Genomic DNA, 23,149 nt, shown 5'->3' on the forward strand with positions numbered 1-23,149 from the left:
GTCGTGGGATCAGGGCCAGGGAGAGAGGGAGAGGGAGAGGGAGAGGGAGGGAGGGAGGTTAGGGAGCAAAGGAAGGGCAGGTTGAGTAAGCATGCTGAGAAGTAGAGGGTCACGTGAGGAGGAGGAGGAGGAGGAGGAGGAGGAGGAGGTGTAACCAGGGTCTGAAATGGGTTATAGTATCTGGATGTTGTGTTGATGAGAGAGAGAGAGAGAGAGAGAGAGAGAGAGAGAGAGAGAGAGAGAGAGAGAGAGAGAGAGAGAGAGAGAGAGAGAGACGAAGGCATTTAAGGAAAGGAGATCAAAGAAAGTGGAGGCTAAATATAACATGAAAGTTCTCCCGTGTTGGAAAATATGATCGGAGGAAATTAGGGGAAGGAGGAAAAAAGAGGGAGGAAAAAGTGAGAGAAAAATCCCATCATTACCCCTTCTCATCTCTCCCACTCACCCATGAAACCTCCTTCCTCCCACAGCATTCAGCCCTCCCTTCCTTCCTCCCTCCATCCCTTTCTTCCTCTTCCTTTCCATTCTTCTTTTCATTCTTTTTTTTTCATTTTTCTATCTCTCTTCCCTTTCCATACTCCATTCCTATTCCTCTTTCCCTTCCTTCCTTTCACAGCATTTAGTCCTCCCTTCCTTCTTCTCTCCATCCCTTTCTTCCTCTTCCTTTCCATTCCTTTCTTCATTTTTCTACCTCTCTTCCTCTTCCTTCCTCCAACTCCTTATTCTTCTTTCCCTTCCTTCCTTCTTCCCTCTCTCCCTCCCTCTATCTCTCCATTCCTTCTTTCCTCTCTTTTTTTCCTCCATCTCTCCATCCCATTCTCTTTTCCTCTATCTCTCCCTCCATGCCTCCCTCCCTCTCTCTCTCTCTCTCTCTCTCTCTCTCTCTCTCTCTCTCTCTCTCTCTCTCTCTCTCTCTCTCTCTCTCCCTTCCTCATTGCTGTATAAATACCTTTACGTTTCCTTCTGTTTCTCTCCCACACGTAGGCTATAAAGACAATTCTAGGTAGGCCTGCACGTGGCGGTTCTCAATGCCTGTCTATGTTCGTTTATCATTCCTATACATAAAATTGGCGTGGTTTATTAAATGTTCTTATCTAATGCACTAATAACCTCATTACCCAGTCTATTCCAGTCATTCTGTATAATGCGAACTGGCTTTTTCTTCCTTCCTTCCTTCCTTCCTTCTTTCCTTAATTGTTCTATTGCATCCACTTGCTATTCTTACTCGTTCTTTTTTCTTTTCTTGTTTCTTATCTGTTTGAGGTCGGATTTTCTTTCCTATCTTGCTCTTTTGCGCCTCCTATTCGTCTTCTCTTTCGTCCTTTTCCTCTTCCTCCTTCTATTCGTTTTTCTGCTTGCTCCTTCTCTTCCTCCAACACATATCACTCATTCTCCCTATACCATTAACTATCACACTTTCCCAATCCTCTCCTTTCATCAACCACACCCTTTGACTTCCTCCTCTTCCTTCATAACCTGCTTTTCCTCTCTCTCACTCTCATACGCGGCTCTCCCTCACAGACCTTCCCTCCCTTCCTCCCTCCCGTACGCCTCGCCGCCGCACCCCTCGCAGCCCCGCCCTCTACTCACGTGGTCGTCTAGGGAGTAGGTCAGCTCTCCGTCGTCGTACAGCACAAACCATCGCCGCTGCCAACGCTGGGGAGGGAAAAAAGACACGGTTAGGTAAGCAGGTAAGAGCCTACACTGACCTGAGTTGTTATTACAGAGGGAAGGAAAGGGGTTTTGCTGGTGTTCGTGGTGGTGGTAGTGGTGGTGGTGGTGGTGGGAGTGTTGTTGTTGTTGTTGTTGTTGTTAGTAGTGGTGGTGGATTGAAGTAGTAGTAGTAGTAGTAGTAGTAGTGTTGTTGTTGTTGCTGCTATTCCAGAATACAAAAAATCACCATTATGATATTATTTTCATTATTATCATTGTATATAATAACATCGTGACAGTTTGTGGAAGGTGGGCATTGACTGTGGACAATACTTACCCGTATATCCCTTGCCCACCTTCCTATTACTGTTATTATTATCATCATAACTATCATTATTATCATTATTATTATATTATTATTATTATTATTATTATTATTATTATTATTATTAATACTATTATTTTCAGCAGTAGCAGCAGTAGCAGTAGCAGCAGCAACAGCAGCACTAATAGCAGTAGCAGTAGTAATGATATTATTATTATCGTTATTATTATTATTATTATTATTATTATTATTAATTATTATTATTATTATTATTATTAGTAGTAGTAGTAGTAGTAGTAGAAGTAGTAGTGGCAGCATTGGAAAACAAAAAAACAATTATCATTATCATCATCACCATTATCATCAACAACAACAACAACAACAAGAGCAGCAAAAACAACAAGACCATTAATAATAACAACAATGAATAACAATAACAAAGCAACACGACAAGAATTAATAGGATGCGTGAGGTAAGATTTTTTTGCCCTCCTTTTGTTTCTTTCCTTTGTGTGTGTGTGTGTGTGTGTGTGTGTGTGTGTGTGTGTGTCAAGCGGGCGGTCTTGTCACCTCACGTTCCCTCAAGGACACGGCACGCCCTAGCTTTGCCCCACCCCCCACTGTAACCTTCCCCCCCTTAACAAACCCCCTGTGCCTTCTTTCAACACCCCTTCTCCGCGCCCTAAGCCTCTCTTGAACCCCGTCACCACCACCCCTTCAAAACACCACATCACCAACTCGTTTCCATTTTCTAGTACCTCATCACTACTTCTTTCCCATTCAAAACATCTTACCGCCTTATTTTTCCTCTCTTCTACGTTCCTTAGTTGATTTTTCCCCCTTTGAACGTACCATAACCGCCGCATTTCTCTATATTAACACCCCTTAACGTATTCAGTTCAATTCAAACATCACAGCACCATGACTTGCTAATCTATTTAAGCTTTGCCGTCACGTATATTTTTCTTGCATTCCTTCAATCTTTCTCTGGTTTTCTTTCTTCTCAAATGTTTCCAGTTTCTCCGCAGTGTATCTTTCCTCTTTCCCTCTGACAGACTTTACGTTTAGAATCTTCCGTCTCTTTAATTTCTTTCTCTCTGTCTTCTATCGCCTCTAAACTTCATATCCTCGTTCTTTTTCTCCTCCGACAAAATTCAAAGGTACAATATTAAGTTTTAGTATCAACTCGTAACTCCTTTTCCTCTGTTTTATGTTGCCTTTAAACTTCGTATCCTCCTTCTCTTTCTCCTCCTTCGCTACCAACCACTCATTCTTGGCTTCTCGCCCTTAACTCTTCCCCTCCTCAGCCTCCTCCACCTCCTCGTCACCTGCCACGCCCAGCTATGCGTATATAATAATTTCTCGCTGCCTTGGTGAGTGATATCACTTCCCACAGCAGAGACAGGACGTTGCGCACTTAAATATTTGTTGGCGGTGCACAAAAAAATAAATTCCTTCCGCAAGTGTTTGCTGTGATGGAGTTTAATTCGTGTGGTGACGATTAGAATGTTGAGTAAGAAAGAGGGAGGGAGGAAGAGTGGATGGATGTGTGTGTGTGTGTGTGTGTGTGTGTGTGTGTGTGTGTGTGTGTGTGTGTGTGTTTATGTATATCGTAAGTTAAGGTTATCCAGGTTATTTAGGCAAAGTAATCACAAGCGCGTTTTGTTGTGTATTGTCTCTCTCTCTCTCTCTCTCTCTCTCTCTCTCTGTGTGTGTGTGTGTGTGTGTGTGTGTGTGTGTGTGTGTGTGTGTGTGTGTGTGTGTGTGTGAGAGAGAGAGAGAGAGAGAGAGAGAGAGAGAGAGAGAGAGAGAGAGAGAGAGAGAGAGAGAGAGAGAGAGAGAGAGAGAGAGAGAATGATAGAAAAACGAAAACGAGAGAGAAACGAAAGACAGAACAAGAAGACAAGAGATAGAGAGAGAAAAAAAGGTGAAATAAAAAAAAAGTAATTTCCTAATCATTCTTAATCTAATTACTTAGCACAATAAAGGAAAACTTACTTACCCACACACACCCACACGCCCACACACACACACACACACACACACACACACACACACACACACACACACTTTCCCCCCACCTCCCCCAAAAAAAAGAAACACTGAACAAAAAACAATTACAACACACAAGACTCACTCAGAGAAGAGGGAACGAAGCAAAAAAGACACATGCGTTTAGGGAAGAATATGCCGTGGGAAGAAATTAACACTGATTCCCTCCTCGTGACAACGCTCCTGCCTGCGCCACCAGCTTCCCACACCCTCTGATAAGAAGAAAAGGAGGAAGTGGTGGTGGTGGTGGTGGTGAAAGAAGAAGAAGAAGAAGAAGGAAAAGGAGAAGAAGAAGAAGAAGAAGAAGAAGAAGAAGAAGGAGAGGAGAAGGAGAAGAGAAGAAGAAGAAGAAGAAGAAGAAGAAGAAGAAGAAAGAACAACAATATCACCACCACAATAAGAAGAAAAAGAAGAAGAAGAAAGAGGAGAGGAGGAGGAGGAGGAGGAGGAGGAGGAGGAGGAGGAGGAGGAGGAGGAGGAGGAGGAGAAGGAAGAGGAGGAGGAAGAGGAGGAGACGAGAGTACTAAGAGGAGGAGGAGGAGGAGAGTACTAATCTACATTGTGAACATTTTACACGGCAAAGCACGAGAGAGAGAGAGAGAGAGAGAGAGAGAGAGAGAGAGAGAGAGAGAGAGAGAGAGAGAGAGAAGAACGGACACCACATATAAAAAAGTGGTTTTCCTCTACACACACACACACACACACACACACACACACACACACACACACACACACACACACACACACACACACACACACACACACACACACACACACACACACACACACACACACACACACACACACACACACACACACACACACACTCAGAAACCTAAACAGTAGCTTCCTTATATTCAGACAGACAAAATTACAGAAAAATATGCAGACAAAGAGAACACACACACACACACACACACACACACACACACACACACACACACACACACACACACACTGTTCACACGCGCAGACAGACAATCGCACAAACATGAATAGAAATAGCGCCGAATTGATACTGAAGAAAAAGAGATAGATAGAAGCTGCCGTATAAGGATAATGACAAAAACGTTAATGACATGCAGGTGAGAGAGAGAGAGAGAGAGAGAGAGAGAGAGAGAGAGAGAGAGAGAGAGAGAGAGAGAGAGAGAGAGAGAATCATACACTTGAAAAAATATACAGATTAATTAAGATAAACTTCTACATAAACACACACAGTCATACACACACACACACACACACACACACACACACACACACACACACACACACACACACACACACACACACACACACAGCGCTGCGCATTATGCAAAAATTTCTAAAACTTAAAAGTGCAACAGCTGAACAGACAGGCTGGCAAGAGAGAGAGAGAGAGAGAGAGAGAGAGAGAGAGAGAGAGAGAGAGAGAATTACAACACACACTATTTGGATCGCTCATCGTTGTCTGATCTTCCCTTGAAACGTGCGCCCTGATGCAAGCGTGTACCCACATCACTTTTTCGTGCAGGCATCCCACTGAGCTCAACAATTCTAGAAAACCTTTGAATATTCTCCTGCATTCGAAAAGGACGACCTCGGATGCGGCGTTCCTTATGGGGAGAATAGGTCATGAGCCCTTACTATTCCTCGATGGTTTGTGGTCGCGCGGTAATAATCCTTGCTGCTTTGGGCTTTATAGTGCCTGAGATTGCAATATTCTTTTACGTCAAGTGCGGTGGAGTTGTGTATGCTTTCTGTGAGGATAAACGCGTGCATTTTTTTCCTCTCTTTCTCTCTGTCACTTGATCAATGGTGAGGAAAACTACTCGGTTCATTGCTGGAGTTTTAGAAATATTCTTCGTAAAGGGGGAGTTGCAATGTGTGTTTTTTGCATGTAGGAGCTGGTGAATTGTACTATATGTTTTGAATTCTTAGTGTTTTCCTGACTGATGGTGAGGAAAAATACTCTGTTTTAGTGTTGGAGTTTTGTATCAGGGGCCGAGTTATATATTGCGTCTATCCCCTTCTTCGTAAAGTGCAATGTGTTTTTTTTTTGTATGAAGAAATGAATTGTGCTATATGTTTCGAATTGTTAGTGTGTCCTTGACTGATAGTGAGGAAAAGTTCTCTGTTTAGCATTGGAGTTTTGTATTACCTATATTCCTTCTTCATAAAGTTCACTGGAGTTGCAATGTGTGTTTTTGTATGTAGTGGTAAACTGTACTTAAATGTTTAGTGCTCTTAGTGTGTTCTTGACTAATGGTGAGGAGAAGTACAACGTTTAGTATTGGAGTTTTGTATATCCCTTTGAAATATTTCTTCGTAAAATGCAGTTGAGTTGTAATGTATGGGTTTTTTCTGTTTTTTGTACTTAAATGTTTCAAATTTTTAGTGTGTTCTTGATTGACAGTGAGAAGTAAGTACTCTGTTTAGTGTGGAGTTGCAATGTAAGTTTTTATATGTAAGTTTTTGTATGTACTTATATCTTTCGTGCTCTTAGTGTGATCTTGTCTAATGTTGAGGAAAAAGACTCAGTTTAGTATTGATTTTTTTACGTTTTTGTTTTAATATATCCTTCATGAAGTGCAGAGAAGTTGCAATATTTTGTACGAGGTTAAAATACAATGATTTTTTAAGGTCTTAGTCATTGTGTTATTGATCAATGGTTGCAGGAGAGGCACAAAAATCTTTAATGTTGAGTCTTTGTTTGATATTTTCTTTGTAGAGTGTAAATGGTGGAGTTTCAATGCGTGTTTTGTGTAAGGGTGAACTATATTATTTCTCAAGTTACTGCGGTGTCCTTGATCAGTACGACATGAAAAATAAGTAGTTTAGTTGTTAAATTTTACGTCTCCCTTTGAAAGATTGGTACAGTGAGGTGGATGTACAAAACGCTGAACATTAAGTGCTTTTTCTCACATTATTTATTCATCATAATATTATTGCATGCTTCATCAATAATACGGGAAAAATAAGGAGTTTAGTGTTCATTTTTACACCTACATTGATAGTTAAAATGCGTATCCGTTCCGTACGATGTGAAAATGAACTAATACCACACTTTACTGTATCTTTATCCTCGCTATGCCCGCTTCGCTACATTGCTGAGAAAGGTTTGTGTACTCTCTCCATCATACGCGATACTATAACAGTAACAGTTACATTTATTTCAGCTTAACCTTCACGTACTTATTTCGTGGCCAACCATATTAACTCTAATCCAGAAATATTAACTAAAATCCATAAACACTAAAGAATATTTTCCCCTCCGTCTGGCCAGTTTGCCACTCAAGACGCACCCGAGCTCTGAGAGGCGAGTTACGATGTTTACTCTCGTGTCATCGGAGAACTTGAGGATGTTAGTCAGCCGTACATACGTCAACGCTACTTATAACATATCGTGAACACCAGTGGTCTCAGAGTCCAAGAACAGCTTTAAGAGACGCCACTGTGGCCCACCAAGGCAACGTCAGACGCAACTCCGGTGATGACGACGTGTTTCCTGCCCCTTATCTAACCTTACCCTACCCAAGCCAAGCCAAGCCAACCCAACCCACAGGCAATGAATGTAACGCACCCAAATCTCATACGGTTCTCATTTATTTCTCTAAGCTTTATTACTTTTTTTTTTTAACAAGAAATAAGGCATGTGACTATTTCAACACCCATTTCCTGTTCTACGTTTTATGACTTTGTTAAGAAATGCGGCAAGTGACGATTCTTTCCTCACTATTATCAGAAAACGGAGATTACATACTTCAAAGTCAAGTACAGGTTAAGAAATGGGTAATTTAGATAACGTACATGGATAACTAGAGTGCGTGCGGTTGTACACACACATAGAAGGGAGAGATAAATTAGCAGACTGTTTAAAGGTTGAGGTATTTTTAGTATCTGATATTACTTTTGGAATCGGGTTTCTACAAAAGACACACACACACACACACACACACACACACACACACACACACACACACACACACACACACACACTTTCTCCGCCAGCTGTTCCCTGTTCCCTCGCCTCTGGCCCCGAACTGTACGTGGTTGTAATACTAGTAAGTACCTTAGTGTCTCCTTCCGCTGCTGCTGCCACCTTCACCGCCCCCTACGCCGCCTCTACGTTACCACACCTCCCCCATCCCCCACCGCTCCTGTCATTCCTTTGCCACATCATCCCATTCACCACATCCTTCGACTCTCTCTCTCTCTCTCTCTCTCTCTCTCTCTCTCTCTCTCTCTCTCTCAAGCACAATTCACTGTTTGACGTCTTTTGTTTCGTATCATTGATTTCATTTTTCTAGTTCGTTTTACTTCCTCCTCTCTCTCTCTCTCTCTCTCTCTCTCTCTCTCTCTCTCTCTCTCTCTCTCTCTCTCTCTCTCTCTCTCTCTCTCTCTCTACTTTCTCTTACTGGTTCGATGTTCGCATGATTTACTTTTCTTGTTTTCCTTTTTTTTCTTTATTTAATTAATTATGTAGATGAGAGAGCATGTTTCTTGTTTGACTCTCTCTCTCTCTCTCTCTCTCTCTCTCTCTCTCTCTCTCTCTCTCTCTCTCTCTCTCTCTCTCTCTCTCTCTGTTACACTTATTCTAGACTCGTCCGTCATTGTTGTGAAATGCAAGGAAATTGGCATAAACATCTCATTCACGCCCACACCCCACTCAGCCTGCTTGCTTTACACACACACACACACACACACACACACACACACACACACACACACACACACACACACACACACACACACACACACACTCACCTCATTACCACCACCCACCACCACCACCACCACAACTACAATCCTACACCATTGCGTCATGCTTGATACAATGATCACATTCTCCTTCTTCTCCTCCTACACTACCACTACCACCTCTTCCTCCTCCTCCTCCTCCTCCAGGCAACACAAGCCGTCAGTTGCCCCTCGAGGCGTGACGTCACTCCCTCAAGAGCAGCTAGAAGCACCCACTTCGGCCCGCCCGCAGCGCTCGGCCCCTTGAGGTGTGAGGAGGATTCGGTTACACTCTATCTGTTGAGAGCTCGGCGGGGCGGGATTCGGGTCACTTAAAGGATATTTATGGCCGGCTGAGGAACACAAGAGAGGAGAGGAGGATGAGGAACAAGAGGGAGGAGGAAGAAAGAGGGAGAGAGAAAAAGGCATCTGTTAGTGGCTGGTGAAAGCGAAGGAGGGAAAAGAAGAAAGAATAAACTAAACCAAGCACTTGATATATAAAGAGAGGAGGGAGGGAAGAGAAGGCGAGTTAAAAAGAAGTGAGGAGAAGAGTCGGCAATTCAAAGGCTGTAGTAAAGAATCTAGGTGTGTTTGTTGACTTCTCTAAGGTTCTCGCAGGGCACCATTACGCCGCTCTTCCATCAGGCACAGGTGGGGCGTTTCTCTGGGCTGAGGGGCGGGTGTGCACGTGACGAGAGAGAGAGAGAGAGAGAGAGAGAGAGAGAGAGAGAGAGAGAGAGAGAGAGAGAGAGAGAGAGAGAGAGTAAACAAGATGAACTAGAAATATTAAATCAATGATACGAAACAAAAAACGTCAAACAGTGAAATACGCTTGAGAGAGAGAGAGAGAGAGAGAGAGAGAGAGAGAGAGAGAGAGGTGGTATTGCAAAACGGTGTAAGTCAGCCTATCATGGCCCCTTCCCTCCCTCCGCCACTTATACCCTTGGCCTGATGTGTGGAACCTCCTCTCGTCCTTCATCGTTTCCTTTATTTCTTCCTCATTCACTTTGTCATTGTCTCGCTTCTTTCCCTTCTTCCTTGCGTTCCCTTCACCCGTGGCCAGGTTAGCACCACTCGCCTCACAAAACAGGCAGACTGGTATTCAGAAACGTTTTGATCTCTCACCACGACTATTTTCAAATGCCGCAGAGATAGAGTGTTTCTCTTCTTAATAGTGTAGAAATGTTGTTAATCTGCTACAAGAACCATAAAAACATTCTTAAAATCAGTGTAATTTCAACTAGATCCCTTTGAATGTAGTAGAGGTGCGGCCAGAAGTGTTTCAGAATATGGCCTCTGCATGGAGGTCCAATCAACCGCGGGATACAGGTGAGAAGTGATAGGTTAACGTCACGGCAGAGTTGTGTAGGTCACATGAGCATTGTCATAGGAGATACCTTCGAAATCACACACACACACACACACACACACACACACACACACACACACACACACACACACACACACACACACCACTTCACGGAGACCCCACTAAATCCAAAAGATAACAATGGTATATTAAAAAAAAAATCATACGGACTGACTGGTTAGGTGGCAGGCAACATTATCACAGGTAAAGATCCCAAGACTTGAGCAATGAGCAACAGCCCTATCTCAAGTGTGGCTGTAATACGAAGACATACCCAAACAGTGCCAAACAGTCCCTGAGGTAGCCAACCAGTCAGTTAGGCAGTCAAGAGGGGCATTATCATGGGATAAACAGCATCCCCGAGCACTAAGTCACATCGCCCTGACAGCTTTGAAAGACTCCCCGACTGGCGTTATCTGCGAGTGAGTTCATGTTCAGTGACAGTCGCCACTCAGCCAAGTCTCCAAGAAGCACATGAGGCGAGCATCAAGGCTGCTGCTCGCTACAGGATGAGCCACTCAGCGGTGGAAATGCATCACCCTGATCCCAACTCTCACGTCACTTTAAGGAGACCATAAAAATACTGAGACGTTGTACGAGGCAAGGAACATAATGGGAATATTACATAACCCTGACATCTGAGTCTTTCATAAACTTCTTGTATCAATATCTGGCGAAGGTATGGCTCGCTCAGGGGTGTTGGTACGGATGAAATCTGGCGAAGAAAGCGTTATTATGTCATTACTCATACTATGTCATACATTCACTTCAGGACGTGACTCAGCAACATCCCAGCCAGGCACGCGGGTCACCCCCCACTGCTGCCCTGTATAGCGCTGCCCGGCGGCGGATCTGGCTGACGGCCTGAGACTGTGATCTCAGCTTCATTGGATATTTGCTACGTCTCTCCTCCCGCCCCTCCCCCCTCCCCTCCCCTCCCCAGCCTGGCCGGGGTCGCGGTGGTGGGCAGCAGCCGCTTCGTGGCAATACATATAAGCCGCGCCAAGGCCAGCCCGGCGACGCCGTGTCTTCCAGGGCCGCCATGGGTGCCGCAGTGTTGCCGCGTCCATGTCCGCCCTTCACTCCCTTACGCATCGGAATGTTCCTTACTAAGTGCTGGGCGGCGGGACGGCGGGGATTGTGGCGTCGCCTCTACTGACGTGGCAGACGGCGGCGGTTTGTCAAGAGTTCAACCCTCTTCAGCCAAGTGTTGGTAACAGACTCACCAATCCCACCCCGGCAGGAGGTGAGGCTCCCGAGGCTCCTGACCCGTGCTGATCAAACACAACAACAACAACAATAACACACTATACTCCCCTCTATCACTACACTAGACATCTACCCAGCGAGCCCCAAACACTTCCAAGACTTTTCACCTTCCTAAACCTGCCAGCCTACCTGCCTACCTACCAACGCCGAATAAAACAACGTTTCGCCGCGCATGAAGCAATCGCGTTCCTTCCCGAGAAGCAGACTGTCTTGACACACTTTTCCAACACCGGCAAAGGAGAATGTAGTACGTATGTCGTGGCGTACTAACAACTAACACACTCCCCGCCCAACATCATCACCACACAGCCCACCACAACACCCTATCAACACCACATTCACCACCACCACCCTACTTGTAAACGCACTAGCACGCTTCAAACACAATGCTATCTGCTATCGAGTCAGAGCGGCCAACGCCCACCAAACGCCCATGCTGGCAGGCAGGGCGGGGCGGGGAGTGGTGGGGCGCGGCGGGACCCTCCATCCACGCCGAGACCCGCGGTGGCAGACGTGTGCCTGGCTGACTGCCTTTCCCGGAAGAGTTTAAACTTTAGAATATCGCAGTAAAAGTAATGCAATGAGTGTGTGTCTTTAGTTAACCACAAAGAGAGGGGTGGGGGGGCTGCTCGGTTCACAGGGCCTTGGCTGGAAATGGCTGGAAGACACCTGAGTAACGGAAAGCGCAATTTTACTCAATTATCTTTCATAAAAAAAAGAGATTGTGGCAGTAAAATGTCTGCTAAATATTGTTCTTTCTCCTTTCATTCCAATACACAGTGGGGTAATCGATGTAATTTGCAATGATTCGCATGATAAGCCTACACGACATGGGGTGAGTCTGCGCTTTTCTTTCTACTTCCGGACTCAAGATCAAGATGAAAGGAAAAGAGAGAGAGAGAAAAAAAAAAAAGTCCACGCGCGATGATTGCAACTGCTTGATAGATAGCGACGTGACCGAGGCGGCGATCATTTTCTAAACATGCTCGTAAAAGTCCCCGCTTGGCTGCACCGCGACACTTTCCACATAGTGGTAGTAGTAGTAGTAGTAGTAGTAGTAGTAGTAGTAGTAGTAGTAGTAGTAGTAGTAGTATAGTGGTAGTAGAAATGTGAAGAGGGAGAGGAGGAAAAGGAGAAGAGGAATATAAAAAAAAGACACAAATAGATATCAAACATAAAACAAACCTGAAAAACGTAACCAAACTATAACCTGTAACTACACAACAATACCTATAACATTGCTGGCATTACTGAAAATAAAATTACAAATAAGCAAAAAAAAAAACTCAAAACTACTGTAGAAGAAGAAGAAGAAGAAGAAGAAGAAGAAGAAGAAGAAGAAGAAGCGTCATCTGCCGGTACTATAATTACGAGAAAGTATTGAGAACAGGATACTTGATGCATTGTGGGTAGAGGGATGCTGATGGGAGTGTGAAGTTTTAATAGTTACAAACAACGGTAATGAAATAGCAGTATAAGTCTGTTAGGGCTAATTGCTGTTGTTATTATTACTATTATTGTTGTTATTATCTTTATTCTTATTGTTTTCCTCCACCTCCTCCTCTCTGCCTAGTCTGTGCATGCTGAGGTGAGACGAATATGGATGTTAAGTAGATTAGGCTAGATTATTCACATCTGAAGGAGAAAGAAGAGGAAAATCTAGTACAATAATAGTAATGATAATAGCAACAAAAACAACTAGATCTAACAAGTAGCATCAGTAGCAGTAGCAGCAATAAAAGAGGAATAATTGTAGTGTGTGTAATGTATGTATGTAGGTGCATATTTTTAGAGTAATGTAGAAAAGAAATAGGTAGATTTATTTGGTATTATCTGTAAGAGAAAGAGGAGGAAAATTTAATACTAACAAGATTAACTAACTTAAACAAACAAGTAGTATAAGTAACAATAGCACCAATGGAAGAAGAAAAATTATAGTGTATATAGATGTATGTAGGTGTAAACTGCTGAAGTAACGAACGAGTATTGAGCGTAGAGCGTTTTCGTATAGTAGCTAAAGGTAGTTAGTGTAAAATTAACAATAACATCCCAGAATCAAATATCGTACTCACACACTGTTTACCATCCTGAAGTTCTCCAATCAGCAAACAGTCTCATTAAAAGTAAATAAACCAGACAGATTTTTCACGAAGACAAACAAGGAGGGAGGGGGGATGTAATGTTGATGGAAGACACAAACTCAGGAGGGAGAGAGTAAGTTAGTCGCCTTCTAAACCACGAGAGATGGAGCTGCAATCTTGTCTGAAGGGTTCTGAAGGGAGGCGAGAGTCTATCAGAAGGAGAACAAGAAGAAGAACAAGAAGAAGAACAAAAAGAAAAGAAGAAGAAGAATGAGTTGATAATGACATAGACCTCTAAAGTATATCAAAGAAGAAGAGGAGGAGAAGGAAGAGGAGGAGGAGGAGGTGGAGTTAGAACAGGATGAAGTTAATTTCCGTACTGCTACTTTCTCCTCCTCCTCCTCCTCCTCCTCCTCCTCCTCCTCCTCCTCCATTTTGATACACTTTCGAGGTCTGTGTCATTACCAGCACATTACCGCTACAATTAGCATCGCTGAGGGAGTGACTGCAAACCCTCGTCACGTCAACAAGAGGGCCGCCATTTACATCAAGTCCAAGACACGCCCTGCCTCGCCCATATTTACGGCAAGCCCTTCTCTCTCTCTCTCTCTCTCTCTCTCTCTCTCTCTCTCTCTCTCTCTCTACGGCAAGCCCTTTCCTATCTCTTTTCCTTCTTTCACTCCTTTTCCTTCCTATAACAAACTGACTCTCTCTCTCTCTCTCTCTCTCTCTCTCTCTCTCTCTCTCTCTCTCTCTCTCTCTCTCTCTCTCTCTCTCTCTTCTCTCTCTCCTTTCTCTTCCTTTCCTTCCTTCCATTCTCCCTCCTTCCATCTCCACGTCCACCGCCCTCTCCTCTCTCTCTCTCTCTCTCTCTCTCTCTCTCTCTCTCTCTCTCTCATTACCTTGGACAATGCAAAAACAAAAGAGAAATCAAACACATTTCCTCCTTTTACACAATTCTCTCATATATACCTTCTCTCTCTCTCTCTCTCTCTCTCTCTCTCTCTCTCTCTCTCTCTCTCTCTCTCTCTTAAAAAAAAGAAGAAACGTGAGAAATGAAAAAATATCAAAGAATCAATAAAAAAAAAAGGGAGAAAATAATATATCTTCATTTCTTCTCCATCTCTACCTCCTTTACGTCTTCATCTTTTTTTTTCTCCTTCTTCTTCTTCTTCTTCTTTTCTTCTTCTTCCCTCAAGGTTCCCTAAACACTTAACAACCAACTAACCCTTCACAATACCGCCTTCTCCTCCTCCTCCTCCTCCTCCTCCTCCTCTTCCTCCGCCACAACTCTCTACATATCTATCTCCTTCCCTCCCTCCCTTCTTCCCTCCCTCACTCCCTTTACTCTCTTCACCTCCCTCCTCTCTATTTATCTCCCTTTCTTCTCCCTTTTATCATCTCCTGACAGCCAACAAAAGACAAACACAAGAATGAAGAAGAGTTTCCTTTCCCCAAGCGTCCCTTCCTCCTCCTCCTCCTCCTCCTCCTCCTCCTCCTCCTCCTCCTCATGTCTGACAGCCAGCGGCGCGTGTCCAAAATGTCCTCATTTTCTTCTTAGATACTCAGTTTTTCCTCGTTTTCTCTTACTTCCCTGACGCGTGCTGAGACGGACTGACAGACAGACAGAGAGAGAGAGAGAGAGAGAGAGAGAGAGAGAGAGAGAGAGAGAGAGAGAGAGAGAGAGAGTTGGTGGATGTGTGGTTACAGGTAAACAGTGTTGCGAAGGTCAGGATGTGCACAATAGGATGTGTGGGTGCCGACGTTTGACAGAGAGAGAGAGAGAGAGAGAGAGAGAGAGAGAGAGAGAGAGAGAGAGAGAGAGAGAGAGAGAGAAAATACCACCCATTCTTCAGATGAAAGCTAATTTCGATATACATTCCTTTAAACAAGTATGAAGCATCCAACCCAACAGCTCTCTCTCTCTCTCTCTCTCTCTCTCTCTCTCTCTCTCTCTCTCTCTCTCTCTCTCTCTCTCTCTCTCCACACGTGTCTATTGGGTGTTTAAATGACCAATTAAAACATCCGCTTCACCATTAATCTGTTATCGTTATCATACCAACGGGCCGGAAGCTGCTCGCGTGCCGTATCTACACCAGAGGAAGGGGGAAGAGGAAGGAGGAGGAGGAGGAGGAGGAGGAGGAGAAAGGAAATATCAAGACGTTACTTTACTTGCACTAAAGTTTAAAGATATACCAATAATAATTAAAAACTATTCAATTTTCTATTCATCATCATACGAGTTTTCTTTCCTCAAAATACGATAGTGAAATGTTGAATGAATGACGTATATTTATGTAACGTGTGTGTGTGTGTGTGTGTGTGTGTGACTTCCGAATTTGGACCTTCCCTCCTTCCTTCCTTCCTTCCTTCCTTTCATTTCCTTAAATATGGGAATGTACACCTCTAGTCGTATACGGTTTGTATGGGTTAACGGGTTAGAGTAAAGGTTTGTTGTTGTTGTTGAGCATGGTGGTTGTACTTTCTATCATCAAATATTATTATGATCTTTAACTAATAGAGGTAGTAACTGAGTTGTAGTAGTAGTAGTAGTAGTAGCAGCAGAAGCAATAATAACAGTAGTGGCAGTGGTAGTAGTTGTGGTCGTCGAGGTGGCAGTGGTGGTGGTAGCAGTAACAATACCAATATGAAGATAAAAATAAACGTAAACTTAAAACACTGAAATATTACTTGGCAGACAAAATTTAATGCACTGAGTGGCCGAGAATTGCGTCTCTGACCTTGCAAAACCGAATGAGAAAAGCGCTACAGCCACGAAGGTCTCCCAGGCCGGGCCGGTGAGGAAGACCCAACAGGCTGCAGTGACACAGAAGTACTTGTCGCCAGCCACACGGACATCCTCCCCCTCACCCCACTCCTACTGTTCCCCTCCTTCCCCCTTGCGAGGCATCACTAAGGTCGCTGCGGCCCCACGACTTTCTAACACCTTTCAAGTATTCCCCGCCACCGTGCCAGGGCTGTCGCGCCGTCCAGCGTGCAGCGAAGGCGGGGGAAGTGACGAGGGAATTAATGATGCTCGGTGCATAAACATTCACCTGACGACTGGAACACTTGTGCAAATTCCTATGACCGCATTCCCAAGCGTCTCTTCGTTCTATCTCGACCGTATTGAACATGCTACTGTAATGGAGGTTGTTACGGCTTCCAAGGATGTTTTCAGGGTTCCACGGATAGTTTAACAAGTACTGTGCACCATCAAAGAGAAACTATCCATGAGAACCCAGCTATTTATCTTTATGTCCGGTGGAAATAGTCTTCACACGAGCTTGAAGCGTTTAAAAAATACCAGTCCTAATAATCTTAACTAGAGAAACGTAGGAGGAAAAGTGTGTGTGTGTGTGTGTGTGTGTGTGTGTGTGTGTGTGTGTGTGTGTGTGTGTGTGTGTGTGTGTGTGTGTGTGTGTGAAGTAACGCCCTTAACTTTTTTCTTTTCAATTCCACATTATCAAAATATTCCGATGATACGAAAGAATTCCATCAACTTAAGGTCACTGCTGACTTAAATAATCCAGCCACAAATCCAGTACAACAGCAACTTATAAACACCACCACGAATAATGACTAGATATCAATTAAGATAAAGTCTAAATGCTATCTGAGGCTCTAAATGGGTTAATCTTCCCAGAAACACGAGTGGCGGCGCTGTGGGCTGGTCCATGCCATCGGGGGAGCGGCAGACATAACATTGGCCAGGAAAGGACTCCATTAACCACACTCGCCGCCTCCAGAACCACGCCAAGCACCACCACAGCTCATTAAGTCTCGCTAGAGCCAAGCACCGCCATGTTTTTATAATGTTTTCGATCCCCGCCTCACTCCGCCCAGCACCGGCCCGTCTAAAGCCAAGCCGAACCGAGTATAGAGCCGCGCCTCTCTCAGGGCCTCCCCACCTCTCCTCGTAAAGACCCTCATGTTTATATTCAAAGCCATGGCGGTCAAGGATAAAGAGTGCCCGAGTTCGGTTATGTAAAGAGCCTGGATTTCACTTCCCTCTCCTTCTCCATCTCTCTCTTTCTCTCTCCATCTCTCACCCCTTTACCTGTTGACTGTGGGAAATGCCAAACAGGTGAAGCTAAAAGCGAGGTATCATTACGGCAAGTTACGTTAGTAATTGTGAATAGCAGAGAATGAAAGAGCGAGAGCGAGAGCGAGAGAGAGAGAGAGAGAGAGAGAGAGAGAGAGAGAGAGAGAGAGAGAGACACACAAACTGGAATGAGGAGAAAAAGGAACCACTGGGAGTAGCGATATAACTGTACCGGACACCCACCATCCTGCTCTATTACTGCATATTTATCCAGGGGAACAAAAACTACCCCGCCGCCAACATCTTCCCGCGACGAGAGAGAGAGAGAGAGAGAGAGAGAGAGAGATGACTATCAGACACGGAAGAAGGGACTGAGATGAATGGGACACGAATAAGTACAGTAATAAATAAAGAAATACCAGACGCACGCAACAGGACGCAGGAGTTGAAGAGAGAGAAAAAAAAGAAACGAACAACAAGAACTAAATGAAAAGAAAGTTAAAAAGAAAAGAAGAAAAATGCGGAGGAGGGAACAAGTGAAACCTCAGTCGGCCAGAGAGAGAGAGAGAGAGAGAGAGAGAGAGAGAGAGAGAGAGAGAGAGAGAGAGAGAGAGAGAGAGAGAGAGAGAAACTTAACAACCTGCAAAATATGTATAAATGAACCCAAAAACTTCCTTCCATATAAATAAGTCTCAAAAACACAGCGTAACTGAACAACAACAACAACAACAACAACATCAACAACAACATCAACCTTCTCCCCTCACACACACACACACACACACCTCTTTCAAATAACTAATACACTCAAAACCTCCCCTCCGTCACCCTCCATCCTCAAATCCTCCCGCGCATTCCCAGGTACTGAAGAAGCGGCAAAGTCCCCTCAATTAATTCACAATATTAGAGGTAATGAGTTCCGCGGATGCTTGGGATTACTGATTGAAGTCTCCGTGGGTTAGGTTACTTTGGGACAGAACTCAGTCATGCGGCGGAGAAGCGGGAACAGAATGAACAGAATGCAGAGTATAGAGTATAGTGTGTGTTTGTGTGTGTGTGTCCCGTGGAATGCGAAGGTGGTAGTGGTGGCAGTGATGGTGGTGGTGTTAGTTTTGGAGTCGAGTTTTTGTTGTTTTGGTGGTGGTGGCGGTGGTGGTGGTGGTGGTGGTGGTATGTAGGAATAGTATCTGTAGATTTTGTTATTGTTGTTGTTGTGGACATGTACTATATGAAGGAGACGAAGGAGGAGGAGGAGGAGGAGGAAGAGGAGGAGGAGGAGGAGGAGGAGGAGGAGGAGGAGGAGGAGGAGGAGGAGGAGGAGAAGAAGAAGAATAAGAAGATGATGATGATGATGATGATGATGATGATGAAGAAGAAGAACAGGAACAAGAACAAGAAAAACAAGAACAAGAAAAAGAAGAAGACGAAAAAATTAATAACAATAATAATAATAATAATAAGAAGAAAAGGAAGAAGAAAAGATAAAGAAAAGGGAGAAAAAAGAAGCCAAAAAAGAAAGAAAAAATAAAAAGAAAGAAGACGAACAAGAATAAACAACAACAAATAAAAGAAAGGCAAAGAAAGAAGAAAGACTAAGCAGAAAAGAAAGAAGAAGAAGAAGAAGAAGAAGAAGAAGAAGAAGAAGAAGAAGAAGAAGACGAAGAAGATGATGAGATAAAAGAAAAGAATGAAGAAATAATGAAGAAGAAAAAGAAAAGAAAGAAAGAAGAAAGAAGAAGAAGAAGAAGACAGCAATCATCAGGACTAATAAGGCAAACATCTAAATCTCACAAAGATTACAAACACAGACCTAACCCAAACACTGCCGCGCAAAAAAGATATAAGTCGAATGCATGCAAAGGGGTGAGGAGGAGGACGAGGAGGAGGAGGAGGGAAAAAGAGTAGAAGAAAAAGGAGAAGGCGTAGGAGAAGGCATAGGAGAAGCTAAAGGAGGAGAAGGAAAAGGAAAAGGAGATGAAAAACAAGAAAATGAAAAAAAATGAAAAAATATGAAAAGAAGAAGAGGGCTAATAATGATAGTGATGGGAAGGAAAGGAAACGAAGATGATCATGAAGAAGATAAGAAGAAAGTGAAATAGTAATAGAAGAAGAAGAAGAAGAAGAAGAAGAAGAAGAAGAAGAAGAAGAAGAAGAAGAAGAAAAGAAGAATTAAAAAGGAGAACAACAAGAAGAACAAGAACAAGAAGAATAAGAACAAGAGCAAGAAGAAGAAAGAGAAGAAAAGAATAAGAAAAAGAAGAACAATTACAGAAAAAACAACAACGACTAAGATGATAATGAACGAACAACAACAACAACAACAACAACAACAACAACAACAACAACAACAACAACAACAACAACAACGAAAACAAAAACAACGAAAAAATAAATACCTGTCGTAGGAGGCTATACAATAATTATGGAGGGCAGAACCAGAACATGAGAGAGAGAGAGAGAGAGAGAGAGAGAGAGAGAGAGAGAGTGGGATGGAGGCCGTGGTAACGACTTGTCGGGGATAATTAAGTGGTTACGTCACAGGAGAGAGAGAGAGAGAGAGAGAGAGAGAGAGAGAGAGAGAGAGAGAGAGAGAGAGAGAGAAAGAATCAGGGTAGTGACGACACACCCTCAAAAGTTATCACTCAAGGGTGGAGAAGTTGAGTGGAGGAACAAGGACTCTCTCTCTCTCTCTCTCTCTCTCTCTCTCTCTCTCTCGATACTCAACAGCATGTCAAGTGGGCGGGAGAGGAAGGAGGAGGAGGAGGAGGAGGAGGAGGAGGAGGAGGAGGAGGAGGAGGAGGAGGAATGGAGCACTGAAGGAGAAAGTGAGGAGGTGTGTTAGAAAGAAATAAAAAGGAGGAGGAGGAGGAGGGTGGGAGCGAGACAGAGGGAAGGATGGAAGGAATGAGAGGTAAAGAGGTTGAGAGTGCAAGAAGGATGTTTTAGGAGGGGGAAGGTCGGAGAGGGAAGGAGGAAGGAGGGAAGGAGGAGATACCAGTACGTGCAGGTGAGCAGGTAGGCAATAAGGTGAAGGAGGAGGAGGAGGAGGAGGAGGAGGAGGAGGAGGAGGTACAGAAGATGATGGGGAGAGACGGTTAACCAATAGAGATCAAATTACAGAAATGAAACGTAGTTACTGAGAGAGAGAGAGAGAGAGAGAGAGAGAGAGAGAGAGAGAGAGACAATCCATCAGCATACTCCTCCTCCTCCTCCTCCTCCTCCTCCTCCTCCTCCTCCTCCTCCTCCTCTCTCTCTCTCTCTCTCTCTCTCTCTCTCTCTCTCTCTCTCTCTCTCTCGCCATCCTCGCACGCAAACCCTGCAAAACAAACACTTTTTTCTCGCGTTTATTTTCGCTAAAACGCCGACCACTCATTGTTTGTTTGCACTCATCCCTCATCCCTCATTGGCTGGACTCAGATTTCGCGCGCTTTGTTTAACCAATCACGAGCGGCGGCGTAACTTAATCCGCCAATCAAAGACGTCGATTCAGTCCGCAATTTTCCATCAAGACGACTTCTGTTCTTCATGTTTTCTTCTTTTATTTCTTTTCACTTTCTTTGCTTTCCTCCTCCTTACTATATCTGCTTTGGTTTAGAGGAAAAATGGAGCTTTAGGTAATATTAGAATTGGATACCTTTTGAGAATGGTAGATAGATGCAGATGTAGATAAACAAATAGATAGGCAGACAAGCAGAACGAAAGAAAAAAAAAAAAACTCGAGAGAAAGCAGAAATAAAAGATAGAACTAGTGTGGGAGGCGAGACTAACGAACTGCCATCTCAAGTAGATAAAAAAGAAACATTTATATTATAATCGCTGTTGTTGTTGCTAATTACTGGGGGCTCTTCCTGCCATTGTTCCCAGAGAGAGAGAGAGAGAGAGAGAGAGAGCTGGTACATTTACTTCATCACCACACTTTTTTGTGCTATATATTGCATACAAGAGGATAAAACCGTACGAATTGTCACACGAAGGAGAAAAACGTTTGAACTGAGCAATGCAGTGAGTGACATGCTGAAAGAACCCGTACCAATGGATAAAAGAAGATCTCCACTTGCTCTTCTCCTATCTCCTCATTTTTTCCCCCTGCCCCAATTGCGTCAATGCACAGCTCTATCACTCTTTGATGGATAATGTGCGGGTTTCAGCTTACACCAGCGCTCTCACAAGAGAGGCTTCACTCCCCACATAACAAGGTAATAGATAACGGTTTCTGCTCCTCCCTGTTTCTTCACCATAGCTGACGAGTATCCCATCCACTGCCACCAATTATATTTCAAGCACCGATGGCAACAGCAGAAGAGGTGATAGAGGCAGAAGCAGCAGCAGTAGCAGTAGTAGTAGTAGGTAGTAGGTAGTAGTAGTAGTAGTAGTAGTAGTAGTAGTAGTAGTAGTAGTAGTAGTAGTGAGTAAGTAAGTAGGTAATTATCACCTTCAATTCCTTATTTGTCCACCTTAAGTACAAAGATCCCACCACTGCCACCACTTTTGTACAAAGAATTTATTTTCTCTTAACTCTCTTGCTTCATCCCCCACATGGTGTTGTACGCATTCAGACACAAGGGCAAGATCTGATAATTTAATCAAGTGTGGGATATTTTTACAGATGAACACTCAAGGAACTGAAGAGTCAAGTAGCGGGCGGGAGGCAGAGGCAGTGTCACGAGACAAGGCAGAGAGATCGCCACTTGTCTAAATATAGGATTTGCATTGCTTTTCTCCCAAAATGAGTCAGTACGTATGTAAACCACGGAGAGAGAGAGAGAGAGAGAGAGAGAGAGAGAGAGAGAGAGAGAGAGAGAGAGAGAAACCATTCATACTCTAGATAAAAACAAGACAAAAAAAAAATACGAAGGAAATCCAATAAATGGTTCGGTGAATGAGGAATGAAAAAATAAGTAAATAGAAATAGAACACCACAGAAAAAAAGGTGTAGAGAATGAGGAAGAATGTCTGGGAAACTCATGATGATGTAACCTCGACGCGCCCATCCTGGTAGTGACGTCACGAGCCCGCCAAAACACGCGACTATCGCCTTGCGCATCTTGAAGGGACTAGGGCATTGTGGGGGATGTGGATGTTGCTTTGCTCTCTCTCTCTCTCTCTCTCTCTCTCTCTCTCTCTCTCTCTCTCTCTCTCTCTCTCTCTCTCTCTCTCTCTCTCTCTCTCTCTACGGACCCCTGACCACAAGAGAGGATATCAAATTATGAGAGGCAAGTAAGACAAGTAGCGAAGGTGAGAAAAAATATTGACTTGGTTGCACAATCATACCTGTGTTACGCTTGACTACTTGTTTGTTAGTGTCTATCAAACCTTCATCTACTTCTAACTCTATCTTTCTTGCTTTGTATCCATCTATTAATCAATCTGTCAATTTATGTTTCTATTTATTTATTCATTCATCTACCAATCTATTTATCTACATATTTTTTATATATATATAATCATGTATTTATCTCTATGTTGCAGTGTTTATATCTCTATTTTTTTATTAATTGTATATCAGTTTCTTTTTTATCATTTATCTGCTCATCTAACTATTCATCTATCTATATCTATCTGCTGATATGTCTGACTATATACCAATTCATTTATCTATCTACCTCCATATATCAGTTCGTCTGTCTATTAATCTATCG

At 43.6% G+C, this 23,149-nt stretch overlaps 1 protein-coding gene across 1 annotated transcript in view; it reads right to left on the bottom strand.

The window, feature by feature from the left end:
• LOC123518284 (golgin subfamily B member 1-like) overlaps positions 1 to 23,149 on the bottom strand; it is a 108,891-nt gene that overhangs the window by 50,532 nt on the left and 35,210 nt on the right. Inside the window, 1 exon segment of the mRNA XM_045279015.1 lies at positions 1,591 to 1,656. Within this exon segment, the coding sequence (XP_045134950.1) occupies positions 1,591 to 1,656 (66 nt within the window).

The sequence above is a fragment of the Portunus trituberculatus genome, chromosome 43 (assembly GCF_017591435.1).
Source record: "Portunus trituberculatus isolate SZX2019 chromosome 43, ASM1759143v1, whole genome shotgun sequence".
Lineage (NCBI taxonomy): Eukaryota > Metazoa > Arthropoda > Malacostraca > Decapoda > Portunidae > Portunus > Portunus trituberculatus.